This window comes from Oncorhynchus keta, chromosome 10 (genome assembly GCF_023373465.1).
Source record: "Oncorhynchus keta strain PuntledgeMale-10-30-2019 chromosome 10, Oket_V2, whole genome shotgun sequence".
Classification (NCBI taxonomy): domain Eukaryota; kingdom Metazoa; phylum Chordata; class Actinopteri; order Salmoniformes; family Salmonidae; genus Oncorhynchus; species Oncorhynchus keta.
In genome coordinates, this window is record NC_068430.1 from 39,144,840 (window position 1) to 39,159,913 (window position 15,074).

Below are 15,074 nucleotides of genomic sequence, written 5' to 3' on the forward strand. Positions count from 1 at the left end.
TCATCCTATATGTATATACTGCATTTTATACCATCTATTGCCTATGCTGCTCGGTCATTGCTCATCCATATACTTATATGTAATATTCTTATTCCATCCCTTTACTTAGATTTGTGTGTATTAGGTAGTTGTTGTGGAATTGTTCGATTACTTGTTGATATTGCTGCAGTCAGAACTAGAAGCACAAGCATTTCGCTACACTCGCCATAACATCTGCTAACCATGTGTATGTGACCAATACCATTTGATTTGGCATGAGGCAACATGCTCTGTACGTTATCATTCTCCTCCTGCTTATCTAACCTCAGTCAAGCTCTAAGTTAATGATCTGCAAGTAAGAACAAAAATTATAAATTCAATTCATAAAGTATTTGTTTTATAACAGTACCGTAAACCATCCATAAGAAAATGCCATGCTAGGGAGACGCCATTGTATTCTATTATTTTGTCATACATAGATTACTCAATATTTATACATAATGGTACTGCTGTCTGGAATGTTAAAATAATGTGGTCTCAGACTTTGGGCGCATAGCCGCAGGAAGTTGCTTTGGGGGTAGGTGTACACTCTGTCCTCATCTCTGGCATTATAGCAGAGCCAAACAAAGGCCAGGGAAATATCAGCCCATACCTCATGTCAATGCATGATACTTAAGAGGATTATTTAATCAGACCCAGACCACTTCCACAAAATACAATTAAAATATTCCAAATCTCAAGAGGTTTCCAAAATAATTTTGCATACAGTAGACACTGCAACCTTCACTCTCCACTGAAGACCTTATATTCAAAGTTCAGGCCTTTCACCTCAGCAGTCAATTGCCCGTAAAGGAAGAGAATAGGAAATGCTGTTGTAGCTTGTTTTTTGAACATGTTCACTTTCACAGGGAGTTGATGACACCGGTATGAATGTAATAAGATGCTACATAGCTCTGAAGTACAGGTCAGAGGTCTTTAATATTAACACCGCTAACAATAATTCAGAGGACAACTATTTGTAATTGAAGGGTATGTGGATAACATCCAAAGTGCCCCTTACTGACATCAAATTACTGAGGAAAGGTAGCTAATATAGATATATACACACATACAGCCTAAGCGCACAATTATCGATGACATACACAAACTTCCTCTATATCAAACCAGAATGTGTCAATTGCTCAATCAAGAACAAATGAGTAATTTTGCTGAAGAGGGACCAAAAGACTGTTGTCCCACATTGGTTCTCCTATTCCAACTATATTTGCATAGATTTTATGAAACAGTCCCAATGTTCAGCCTCATTCAGAGCAAGCTGTGATATCCAACACAGCAGAGCAATCATAGTGAGTGCTGTACACTTCATTTTATGTGGATGCCAAGTTATCATTTGATTTTGTATGCAGGGTAATGAACCACAAACAAGTTTACAAACATTGAAATAGACTTTTATTGCAAGAAAAATAGAGCAATATTTAAAAGTCAAGGTTACAAAGGGACAGAAAAACATTGTTCCATGAGGAATGGTTGAATGTGTTGAGACAGGCTGAAGTTTCCTGACACTTCTTAGTACTCTTCTCCCTCATCCTCTCCTTCCACGCTATCTGCACCCACCTCCTCATAATCTTTCTCCAGGGCAGCCATGTCTTCCCTGGCCTCAGAGAACTCTCCCTCCTCCATGCCCTCACCTACGTACCAGTGCACGAATGCACGCTTGGCATACATCAGGTCAAACTTGTGATCAAGGCGGGCCCAAGCCTCAGCCACTGCAGTGGTGTTGCTAAGCATGCACACTGCCCTCTGGACCTTGGCCAGATCTCCACCAGGTACCACAGTTGGGGGCTGGTAGTTGATACCAACCTTGAAACCAGTTGGGCACCAGTCTACAAACTGGATGGAGCGTTTTGTTTTGATGGTGGCAATGGCAGCGTTAACATCTTTGGGCACAACGTCACCACGGTACAGCAGACAGCAGGCCATGTACTTGCCGTGACGTGGGTCACATTTCACCATCTGATTACATGGCTCAAAACAGGCATTTGTGATCTCTGAAACAGTCAGCTGCTCATGGTAAGCCTTCTCTGCTGAGATCACTGGGGCATAGGTGGCAAGGGGGAAGTGGATACGGGGATAGGGCACCAAGTTGGTCTGGAACTCTGTCAGATCAACATTGAGGGCACCATCGAATCGGAGGGAAGCAGTGATGGAGGACACAATCTGGCTGATCAACCTGTTCAGGTTGGTGTAGGAAGGACGCTCGATATCGAGGTTCCTACGGCAGATGTCATAGATGGCCTCATTGTCTACCATGAAAGCACAGTCAGAATGCTCCAGGGTGGTGTGGGTGGTCAGGATTGAGTTGTAGGGCTCAACAACAGCTGTGGATACCTGGGGAGCTGGGTAGATGGAGAACTCAAGCTTGGACTTCTTGCCATAGTCAACAGACAGGCGTTCCATCAACAGGGAAGTGAAACCAGAACCGGTGCCACCTCCAAAGCTGTGGAAGACCAGGAAGCCCTGGAGGCCAGTGCACTGGTCAGCCTTGAGAGAAGGAGGAGATGTTTCAAATGTATTGTTAATTGAGTAAAGTAGGCAGGTTGTACCATGTACAATAAGACATCACTAAAGGTTCTTTGAGATTCTCACCAGTTTGCGGATCCTGTCCAGAACCAAGTCGATGATCTCTTTGCCGATGGTGTAATGCCCACGGGCGTAGTTGTTGGCTGCATCCTCCTTCCCAGTGATCAGCTGCTCAGGGTGGAAGAGCTGGCGGTAAATTCCAGATCGCACCTCATCTGGAGAAAGATCAGTTAGCTTTTCTCAAGACTAAGGAGATATACCAATGTTGGCAGAACCTCATTGCTTCAAGATAGTGATCTTACCAATGACAGTGGGCTCCAGATCCACAAACACAGCCCTGGGGACATGCTTGCCAGCTCCAGTCTCACTGAAGAAGGTGTTAAAGGAGTCATCACCTCCTCCAATGGTCTTGTCACTGGGCATCTTGCCATCTGGTTGGATCCCATGCTCAAGACAGTACAGCTCCCAGCATGCATTGCCGATCTGGACTCCAGCCTGGCCCACATGGACCGAGATACACTCACGCTGTGGGAAAATGAACAATCATGTAAAATTGAGTGCTCAGATATTAGTAGTCTTTCCTAAAGAGGAGTTCCAGTTATTTAAAAAAGCCTTTTCACGACAAAGACATTTTGGCTGTATGGGCTTGTGTACCTGTATGTTTTCAAGTTATGTATAGCTTTGGATCTAAATCAAGCACACCCTGGTCACCTGACTCAGTGTGTAAGTGATTATATGCAGCTATGAGGGAGACAGACCTGCTCTGTGTTGGTGCTGCAGAGAAGCACATGACTACAGGCAGCAGATTTTGGAGTATAGTAAGTCTATTCATGGCTCTAAATTATTGAGGGGTTTAGCCTCTTCTAAATTTAATACGATTTAGACAGAAATTAAAGGATACACTTCCAGACCATTATTAAAATATGTTTTGGTTATTATTAGTGTATAATTTAGGCTACTACATGTCAATGACTCATTTTAAAGATTTATATTTAAATCAATGTGGCCTAATCAAAGCATGAGAAATAATTGACAGGATTTACGTGCTACATCTGTGTTATTGGCTATGGCACTGTCATTCGGTGCTCATGACAATGGGAGTGATTATAGCTGTTGACTGTGGTAATCCTCGATGTAACGTTACTGAAAATCAGCATGGCAAGGATTAGCTATGTATGGGTCGGCAGAAAAATCCCTGATATGGCACAATTGACACTAGCCTACTCTGAAGAGTGGAGTTGTTTTTTTTAAGCGACCTTGATATTTTTTTGTTTATCTAAATTGATTCAGATTGAGCCAAATAGGCTATGACATTGAATGGGCAACTCCCCTTTCCAACGAAACGAAATGGCGTCGTCTAAAATAAAAGTATACAGGTCTATATGCCTCTGGAGTATAAAGGACTACAATATAATCGGGTTATCATGATTGATATAGGCTGGAGCAGCCCGTCTAGCTTCCTCTATTTGCACAAGATGAGAAAGGACTACGTGGTCTGACTCTCGGTTTATTCAGGTATCGACAAGAATGTAACGACATCTGCCTACCCAGACATTTGATTATTAGTCTATACAAGGTCCTGCCCCTCGAACTTCCACCGGCAACAGACTATAAAAAAATATCTGCAATAAATCACGATTAAGTCATCTCGATGGTGTGTCAGATCATTTTCTATTTTACTGCTTTTGCATTGTAGACTAGTTATGAATATGACCACGACACATGTTCACTACAAAGGCATGCCACTTTCCGCAATGCAACAAAGCAAGAATAGCCTACTATGTATGGTCAATGAGCGGGGAGAGGAGGAAAGGGCTAAATGCCGCCCTACATAAGGAATCAAAGACCTCAATCTGTGGCGCAGTCCTAACTATTTGTGTCGAATAATGTCTGTCACTGTGGGAAAAAAAAAAAAAAAATCATACAAAATATAAAAGTGTTAGACAATAGAAGATCTAGGCAACAGGTATTAATTATGGTGTCATGTTTTGTTGATAACCCATAATCTAATTTTATTACACGATCATGACACCACATTTAAAGATGTCTATATTACAATTCTCGTCATTTTCATATTCAAACTTACCATGTCTAAGATGAGGAGTTTTATAAGAGCAGTAAAGATAAAATAAGGACCAGTAGATTAAAGACCAACTCTCACAGACGGACGTTTAGGAGTCTAATGTGAGAAGTTTCAATAATGTGTAAGGGTGGGGCTTTATATAGGCTACTGATTATGACGGTCCGCCACATTTGGGCGGGCTTTAGACTGAAATTTACCGCCCACCTGGGGAAAAGAATAGGCGTTTTTGCTCGTTCTATTGGACCATTTGAAGGAGGACCATTTAAGGACCACGAAAGAAGCAAATGGCGTGAAAGTGTTACCTACGACCAACCGTATCATGCCTAAATGGATCCATCTTTTGTCAAATTTACTTCAAAAGTTTTTCTGCTTTTTTTGCATTTTAGCTAACCCTAACCTTTTTCCTAAACTTAACCTAATTGTCCTAACATGCCATGTTAATTCACCTAACCTGCTGCTTAAGCTCTTCTAAAACCTGCTACGAAAAGTAAACTCTGACAAAAGCTGGATATTCTCCAGCCATGATCCTACAACCAATGTACAATGCCGTGAAGATAAGCAAATTCCCACAGCAAGGTTTTACAACTATTCTGACCCTAGTTCGTGTGTTATTTGTTTGTTTTAGTTGGTCAGGACGTGAGTTGGGTGGGCATTCTATGTTTTGTGTTTCTAGGTTGGTTTTCTGTGTTCGGCCTAGTATGGTTCTCAATCAGAGGCAGGTGTCGTTAGTTGTCTCTGATTGAGAATCATATTTAGGTAGCCTGGGTTTCACTGTTGTTTTGTGGGTGATTGTTTCCGTGTTTGTTTGCCACACGGTACTGTTTTGGTTTTGTTCACTTGTTGTATTTGTGTTCATGTTGAGTTTTTCATATGAAAAACCATGGACACTTACCATGCCACATCTTGGTCCGATCCTTGCTATACACCTCTGCAGAGGAAGAGGAGGAAAACCTTTACACTGATTTGCTACTTTTTATTTAGTTTCAGTTATATACAAATATTTATATTTCTTTTTTGTATTATTTAGTTTTAGTGTTATGGACAGAAAGCATGCATGGGCCAGGCTAGGAGCGATTTGTGTTATATAGTTTTTTGGGATGTCACTTCTTGCAGCCTGGGGGCAGTAATACATAGCGTGAAGGGTTATAGGTTTTGTTAGGTTTAAAGGTACAATCAGCAATTGCTTCATACATTTTTGGACTTATAAATGAATGATATGTACCCATTGATTCTTGAAGAATATAACTTGTAAATGCCTCATGAGCTTAGTTCAACTGTCGATACCCATCACAACCCAACATATAAGCTTTTTTACTCCAATGTTTATAAACAAAGTAAATATAAACAAATATTGTAAAGCCTCAAAACATGGGTGAAACTATAATTTTGGATATCATGGATGGTCAGTCTTTGAATCCATAGCTCTCTATGAATTTTAGAACGGTTACATTTCCCCAGCTCCATCCCTCAGCTTTTTACCAAAAATGCTGATTGGGCCTTTACATTATAAAGTCAATCTCAATATGACTTGGATTTAAAAGGAATAGCGCTGAAACTGGTAAAAAAAAAAAAATTGGTGAAAGGTAACTCACCCATGTTTACACCAATTCAATGCTGCCCGTTCCTGCCCGTTCCATGATCTCGCCATCACGGTTGACAACTCCATTGTGTCCTCCTCCCAGAGCGCTAAGAACCTTGGCGTGATCCTGGACAACACCCTGTCGTTCTCAACTAACATCAAGGCGGTGGCCCGTTCCTGTAGGTTCATGCTCTACAACATCCGCAGAGTACGACCCTGCCTCACACAGGAAGCGGCGCAGGTCCTAATCCAGGCACTTGTCATCTCCCGTCTGGATTACTGCAACTCGCTGTTGGCTGGGCTCCCTGCCTGTGCCATTAAACCCCTACAACTCATCCAGAACGCCGCAGCCCGTCTGGTGTTCAACCTTCCCAAGTTCTCTCACGTCACCCCGCTCCTCCGCTCTCTCCACTGGCTTCCAGTTGAAGCTCGCATCCGCTACAAGACCATGGTGCTTGCCTACGGAGCTGTGAGGGGAACGGCACCTCAGTACCTCCAGGCTCTGATCAGGCCCTACACCCAAACAAGGGCACTGCGTTCATCCACCTCTGGCCTGCTCGCCTCCCTACCACTGAGGAAGTACAGTTCCCGCTCAGCCCAGTCAAAACTGTTCGCTGCTCTGGCCCCCCAATGGTGGAACAAACTCCCTCACGACGCCAGGACAGCGGAGTCAATCACCACCTTCCGGAGACACCTGAAACCCCACCTCTTTAAGGAATACCTAGGATAGGATAAGTAATCCTTCTCACCCCCCCCCCCCTTTAAGATTTAGATGCACTATTGTAAAGTGACTGTTCTACTGGATAAGAGCGTCTGCTAAATGACTTAAATGTAAATGTATGTAAATGTTTTTCACCTCAGTAGGACATGTAAGAATAATCAAGTTATCTACTAGCCGATTCTTTCACTGTTCGCTAGTGATGGCTGATAGTGATGTAGTCTCGGATATCCCAGACCTTGGAGCATCGTAAACTAGGCAAGCAACCCGTCTGTCTAGACAGCATAGACTGTAAAAAGAATAGACGGAGCCATCGATGACATCACCTCATATTTTCCTATGTGAAGTCTTAGTAGCGCATTTGAAGATCAGTGTCGCCGTTTTGCTTCATGGAGGCATTTTCGGAAACATTGCATGCACAGTTTGAGCTACTCTAGGACGTGACGTTGCAGGCTAGCTTATTGCTGCTGCCTCTCATTGGGTATCTCAAGTTGAAGGCCGACCGGGGTACTGCAGGCTGCAAATGATCCTTATAACTTCAAGGACATACTTCTGGTGAAATAGAAGCAAGTATTGATACCATGATTGTGTTCAGATAAAAATGTTATACCCATTAATATTGACCACGATCTTGCTTTTGGAAAACATTGCCTGCAGTCCCCCAGTAGGCCTTGAACTTGAAGTCCTCACTTAGAGGGGGAAGTTGTTCTCCCATATTCAAGAGAGACTAATAGTGATGCACAAACTAAGCCTATTTCAAACATCACCATCTCCTGGCAGCATTTACCCACCCATTCATTAGCTTGAAAACCCCAATTTGAAAACCCCATTCGAATTCTGAACATAATTCATGATGTTTTACATTGTATTAGAGTTAGTTTTAAAGTCTAGGATAATAGTTTCAGTATAGTTTTAGTTTTTCAAACGGGTTTGTGAATTATTGTATTTCAGTTTATGAAATATATTTTTTCATTTCAGTTTACTATAATAACCTTGCTATTGCATGGACAGTGATCTGTCAGTGGAGTATTTCTGGTACAGTGCAGGCTTACTCAGGAAACAGCAGACACTAGACACATACCAAACCACAGGATGGAGCCAGAGTTTTTGAATATGAATCTCATCATAGATAATTTTTATAAAGTCTTGCAGCAGCCCATAGAGAATGATAGAGGCCTCTAGTGGCCAAATATTAGCATGGGCAGTGCCATTGAGGGCTTCCAACATTTGAATGTAGTCAACTGGGTGGGACTTCCAACTTCATTGGCTAATCCCACCTGGTGACCATTGGCTGATCCCACCATGACATGTTGGAGTCATGGGGCAGCAGGTAGCCTAGTCTTTTTTATCTTTATTTAACAAGGCAAGTCTGTTTTCAATGACAGCCTAGGGACAGTGGGTTAACTGCTTGTTCAGGGGAAGAACAACAGCTTTTTTACCTTGTCAGCTCAGGGATTTGATCTTGCAACCTTTCGGGTTACTAGTCCAACGCTCTTAACCACTAGGCTACCTTCCGCCCCTTAAGAGTGTAAGAGGTTAAGAGTGTTGGCCCAGTAACCCAAAGATTGATGTGCCCTTGAGTAAGGCACTTAACCCTAATTGCTCCTGTAAGTCGCTCTGGGTAAGAGCATCTGCTAAATGACAAAACAAATGTTGTTGTCCTGTTGGAAGGTTAACCTTCGCCCCAGTCTGAGGTCCTGAGTGCTCTGGAGCAGGTTTTCATCAAGGATCTCTGTACTTTGCTCCGTTCGTCTTTGCCTTGATCCTGACTAGTCTCCCAGTCCCTGCCACTGAAAAATATTCCCACAGCATAATTCTGCCACCACCATGCTTCACCATAGGGATGGTGCCAGGTTTCCTCCAGACGTGACGCTTGGCATTCAGGACAAAGAGTTCAATCTTGGTTTCATCAGACCAGAGAATCTTGTTTGTCATGGTATAAGAGTCTTTAGGTGCCTTTTGGCAAACTCCAAGCAGGGTGTCAGGTGCTTTTTACTGAGGAGTGGCTTCCGTCTGGCCACTACCATAAAGGCCTGATTGGTGGAGTGCTGCAGAGATGGTTGTCCTTCTGGAATGTTCTCCCATCTCCACAGAGGAACTCAAGAGCTCTGTCAGAGTGATCATCGAGTTCTTGGTCACCTCCCTGACCAAGGCCCTTCTCTCCCAAATGCTCAGTTTGACTGGGTGGCCAGCTCTAGGAAGAGCCTTGGTGGTTCCAAACTTCTTCCATTTAAGAATGATGGAGGCCACTATGTTTTTGGGGACTTTCAATGCTGCAAAAATGCTGCAGAAAACCACTTTATTTTAAGAATGTGAAATGTCAGAATAATAGTAGAGAGAATGATTTATTTCAGCTTTTATTTCCTTCATCACATTCCCAGTGGGTCAGAAGTTTTACATACACTCAATTAGTATTTGGTAGCATTGCCTTTAAATTGTTTAACTTGGGTCAAACGTTACGGGTAGCCTTCCACAAGCTTCCCACAATAAATTGGGTGAATGTTAGCCCGTTCCTCCTGACAGAGCTGGTGTCACTGAGTCAGGTTTGTAGGCCTCCCTGCTCGCACATGCTTTTTCAGTTCTGCCCACACATTTTCTACAAGATTGAGGTCAGGGCTTTGTTGTACCTTGACTTTGTTGCCCTTAAGCCATTTTCCCACAACTTTGGAAGTATGCTTGGGGTCAATGTCCATATGGAAGACCCATTTGTGACCAAGCTTTAACTTCCTGACTGATGTCTTGAGATGTTGCTTCAATATAGCCACATAATTGTCCCTACTCATGATGCCATCTATTTTGTGAAGTGCACCAATCCCTCCTGCAGCAAAGCACCCCCACAACATGATGCTGCCACCCCCGTGCTTCATGGTTGGGATGGTGTTCTTCGACTTGCAAGCCTCCACCTTTTTCCTCCAAACATAACAATTGTCATCATGGACAAACAGTTTCATTTTGGTTTCATCAGACCAGAGGACATTTCTCCAAAAAACGGCTGTGTGATCCCATGGTGTTTATACTTGCGTACTATTGTTTGTACAGATGAACGTGGTACCTTCAGGCATTTGGAAATTGCTCCCAAGGATGAACCAGACCTGTGGAGGTCTACAATTTTCTTTCTGAGGTCTTGGCTGATTTTCTTTGATTTTCCCATGATGTCAAGCAAAGAGGCACTGAGTTTGAAGGTAGGCATTGAAATACATCCACAGGTACACCTCCAATTGACTCAAATTATGTCAATTAGCCTATCAGGAGCTTCTAAAGCCATGACATAATTTTCTGGAATTTTCCAAGCTGTTTAAAGGCACAGTCAACTTAGTCTATGTAAACTTATGACCCACTGGAATTGTGATACAGTGAATTATAAGTGAAATAATCTGTCTGTAAACAATTGTTGGACAAATTACTTGTGTCATGCACAAAGTAGATGTCCTAACACACTTGCCAAACTATAGTTTGGTAACAAGAAATTTGTGGAGTGGTTGACAAACAAGTTTTAATGACTCCAACCTAAGCGTATGTAAACCTCCAACTTCAACTGTATGTAAATAAGGTATGTCTGTTTTACATTTGTAATACATTTGCAACAAATCTAAAAACCAGTTTTCGATTTGTCATTATGGGGTATTGTGTGTAGATTACTGAGATTTTTTATTTATTTAATCCATTTTAGAACAAGGCTGTAACGTAAAAAAATGTGGAAAAATTAAAGCAGTTTGAATACTTTCTGAAGGCACTGTACAAATATTAGTGGTCTATCAATCTCTATCTACCAGCCCAACTACATTAGCAAACTGCTGAGGATAACAATATGTCAAATTGCCTGCTGAAAAATATAACATTACAAATGTTTCATCAGTATGAAAACTGAGCTTAGACAGAGACAGACATGCTTAGTCTAGATAAAAGTAATGTTTGCAAAATAAGTATTTTACTTGGGTATATAAACCTACTGATATCAATTTACTCTGTGGTCACTGATCTGTATGTGACTTATAACATTGTTACATGATGTCATAACAGAGACAGAGAACAAACTTCTTTATTGATGATCATTTTATTAGGATCTCGCTACAAAAGCACAGATTAAGCAAGGACATCAGCCTTTGTGAGTGAGCATATTTTAAGACTTGTAGACTACACCTTACCATCCTGCTACTTCATTATATTGGTTGTTCAAGACAGAATCATACACTCTTAGAAAAAAAGGTTATATCTAGAACCTAAAAGGGTTCTTTGGCTGTCCCTGTTAGAGAACCCTTTGAAGAACTCTTTTTGGTTCACGGTTGAACCCTTTTGGAACTCAAACATTTTTTTTACCTGGAACCAAAAATGATTCACCTGGAAGCAAAAAGGGTTATCCTATGGGGACGGTCGAAGAACCCTTTTTGAACCCTTTTTCAAAAAGTGTAGTGGAAACAATTCAGTAATTCTCAGCTCTGGGTCACATAGGAATGTATGAATTTGGCAGGGTATTTAATACTCCTCTCCCTCCTCCTCTCCCTCTCCCTCAATGGAGTCGACACCCACTTCCTCATAATCTTTCTCCAGGGCAGCCATGTCTTCCCTGGCCTCAGAGAACTCTCCCTCCTCCATACCCTCACCTACGTACCAATGCACGAAAGCACGCTTGGCATACATCAGGTCAAACTTGTGGTCAAGGCGGGCCCAGGCCTCTGCAATAGCAGTGGTGTTGCTAAGCATGCACACTGCCCTCTGGACCTTGGCCAGATCTCCACCAGGTACCACAGTGGGGGGCTGGTAGTTGATACCAACCTTGAAACCAGTTGGGCACCAGTCTACAAACTGGATGGAGCGTTTTGTTTTGATGGTGGCAATGGCAGCGTTAACGTCTTTGGGTACAACGTCACCACGATACAGCAGACAGCAGGCCATGTACTTGCCGTGACGTGGGTCACATTTTACCATCTGATTACATGGCTCAAAGCAAGCATTGGTGATCTCAGACACAGAGAGTTGCTCATGGTAAGCCCTCTCTGCTGAGATCACTGGGGCATAGGTGGCCAAGGGGAAGTGGATACGGGGATAGGGCACCAAGTTGGTCTGGAACTCTGTCAGATCAACATTGAGGGCACCATCGAATCGGAGGGAAGCAGTGATGGAGGACACAATCTGGCCAATCAACCTGTTAAGATTAGTGTAGGACGGACGCTCAATATCAAGGTTCCTACGGCAGATGTCATAGATAGCCTCATTGTCTACCATGAAAGCACAGTCTGAATGTTCCAGGGTGGTGTGGGTGGTCAGGATGGCGTTGTAGGGCTCAACAACAGCTGTGGATACCTGGGGAGCTGGGTAGATGGAGAACTCAAGCTTGGACTTCTTGCCATAGTCAACAGACAGGCGTTCCATTAACAGGGAGGTGAAACCGGAACCGGTGCCACCTCCAAAGCTGTGGAAGACCAGGAAGCCCTGGAGGCCAGTGCACTGGTCAGCCTGGAGAGAAGGAGAGATGTTCAGATCATTATGGTTGGACAACAACAAGAAATTTAAAGGATGTACAATAAGGCATCACCAGAGGTTGTTGGAGATTCTCACCAGTTTGCGAGTCCTGTCCAGAACCATGTCTATGATCTCTTTGCCGATGGTGTAATGACCACGGGCGTAGTTGTTGGCTGCATCCTCCTTCCCAGTGATCAACTGCTCAGGATGGAAGAGTTGGCGGTAAGTTCCTGTGCGCACCTCATCTGGAACAAAAAAAGCGCTTTTATCTGAAGAAGTCAAGAATGATACACACAAAAAAATGAAGGTTCTTTGGGAAGGGTGATGGTTCTATGTGATAATTAAAATGTAGAGGTGGCGGCTGATTATAAAATGAATTATTTTTGTGCAGCCGTGAGTGAGTGTTGTTCCAGTTTATCTAATCTGTTGTGTTATGCTATTATGTATTTGGCACTCATTTGTTTTTAGTGTGTTGCACAGTGTCATCATTATTGTTTCAAGACAAAGTGATCTTACCAATGACAGTGGGCTCCAGATCCACAAACACAGCCCTGGGGACATGCTTGCCAGCTCCAGTCTCACTGAAGAAGGTGTTGAAGGAGTCGTCTCCTCCTCCAATGGTCTTGTCACTGGGCATCTGACCATCAGGCTGGATCCCGTGCTCCAGACAGTAGAGTTCCCAGCATGCATTGCCCATCTGGACTCCAGCCTGACCCACGTGTACTGAGATACATTCACGCTGGTTCAAAAAATTCAAACGTGTATAATTCATTTAAAAAATAAATGTAATTGAGGCAAGTGTCCTAACTTCTTATAATCACATTCCAAGAAATGTATAGTAAATTACAACCAGACCATTTAAAAAAAAGTCATAATGAGACCTTTAGAGTCTGGATGTGTGCTTTTGCGCCGGTTTCCCGGACACAGCTTCATCTTTAGTCATGGACTAAAAAGTTATTTCAATGGAGATTCTCCATTGACCATGCTTTGTAATCCAGCACTAGGTTTAACTGAGTCAGGGAAACCTGTCCTTGATGTCTGCATGAGTCACTTTTAATATGCTAGCCTAACACCTGTTACAAGGGTCATAACTGCTGATATCATTAAAAAATAACATTTTGAAATACCAAGTCAGATTTGGTCCCATTCTGCACAGACAAAAACATGCTGAAAGACTAAAAATAAATGTACAATGTGCTAAATGTTGTGGCAGATGCTAGCCTACCTCACTGAGTGCAATATGAATAATTAATGTGGACATTCTGAATTTCAGTAAAGGCTACACTATAAAACATTTACCTTACATGTATTTTATTTTTCAATAACAGAATATTTATCTGATAAATTACACATAACAGTCTATTATAATTATATTGCACATAGGCTTAATCAAACTGTTTGGATTTGGCCAACACATGCGTTGGGCTTTTGTATGACTGAATTCACACCATTCCCAAATTTCCTTAGGGAGTGGCTTGCTTTGTGTGGCAGAGCAGTCTATTACATTTTGCGTGTCTGTTTCTAAATTAGCCTACACTTGTTTTAAAATAGATGCCATTTAGGATGTTCCTATAAAAACGTGGGTTTGAACAAACAATTTTTCAACTAAACTGAACATCAACACCAACTCTGTAGGCTGCTACTAAACGCGCGTTTAAGAATAATAGAACATTCTCGACCTACAAGACCCGTGCATCCTTTCTAGCCACCCACCCATAATCAAAATGTAATTGCAAATGTACCCTAATCACTGTCTCAAAATGGAACATCTCAGAAATTGTATACCCAATTGTAAAAAAAAATATTTTTAAAATAATGATACAATACAAATGTTTTTTTTTTTTTATGAAATGAACGGCTCACCATTTTGATTGCTTTATGAGGAAAGGTATGATGCTGGGATAGAGGCGCCGGAAAGACGAACAGTGCACACTTCTCTAGACAGCTTCAGAGTGCGCTGGCCACTGCGGGAGGAGGCGGAGGCGGTGCTTTCTCATTCAATGAACCAGACAGCGACACACAGCCACAGCCCAGATTCGATGACAAAAGACAAAGCATGTTTGCAGATAATTACGTTGTTTTTAGTTTTATTACTATATTATTATAATTTTGAAGTCGAAATGAAACATGTAGGCCTAATAAACATTGTAGATGGAATTTAGCTCAATGAGAGTGATTAAGTGACAATTGGCGTTGACCAGTCTATGGTGACTGAAAATGATTTGTTTATGTGAATATTATTATTTTTGCTTTCATGAAAAACATTATGAGGGTTATAAAATGTTATGTAAAATATGCTTTGTAGTCTCTTAAGCCATTACAAAGGTCTAAATAGCAGTAATGGACACACCGTTTATAGAGTGCCTTTTGCTGGATGACATTGCACATAGGGTCTACATGAGATACTGTATATCCCATGTAAAAAAATAAAGAAATGAAGACAGGCTTCTTCTGTAAGGTGCTGAATGGTCAAATCTAACCCGTTCAAAACAAAGACACACACACACACACACATTGCGCCACATGCACTCTATTTTGTAAGTCAATTAATCATTTAGTCCCAAATCTCTTTAAGCTTCGGGTGCTGAACTAAATTCTGTGCCAACAATACAGCCCTGTTATAAAATGTGGAGCAGAATATCTAGCACCACATTAGACATATCGCCTCTGTCATT

General features: G+C 42.1%; 2 protein-coding genes across 2 annotated transcripts; both read right to left on the reverse strand.

Annotated features, from left to right (window-relative positions):
* Positions 1-1,411: 1,411 nt before the first annotated feature.
* On the reverse strand, positions 1,412-4,811 carry LOC118388675 (tubulin alpha-1C chain). Its single transcript, XM_035778020.2, has 4 exons — positions 4,646-4,811; positions 2,862-3,084; positions 2,626-2,774; positions 1,412-2,520 (listed from the first exon to the last, which is right to left on the reverse strand). Exons 1-4 carry the CDS (start codon positions 4,646-4,648, stop codon positions 1,546-1,548), a joined length of 1,350 nt encoding a protein of 449 aa, XP_035633913.2. The 5' UTR covers positions 4,649-4,811; the 3' UTR covers positions 1,412-1,545.
* Positions 4,812-10,974: 6,163 nt separating this feature from the next.
* Positions 10,975-14,380, reverse strand: LOC118388674 (tubulin alpha chain-like). The gene is made up of 4 exons (XM_035778019.2): positions 14,263-14,380; positions 12,916-13,138; positions 12,496-12,644; positions 10,975-12,393 (listed from the first exon to the last, which is right to left on the reverse strand). The coding sequence occupies exons 1-4, from the start codon at positions 14,263-14,265 to the stop codon at positions 11,413-11,415; spliced, it is 1,356 nt and encodes a 451-aa protein (XP_035633912.2). The 5' UTR covers positions 14,266-14,380; the 3' UTR covers positions 10,975-11,412.
* Between the last annotated feature and the right edge of the window lie 694 nt (positions 14,381-15,074).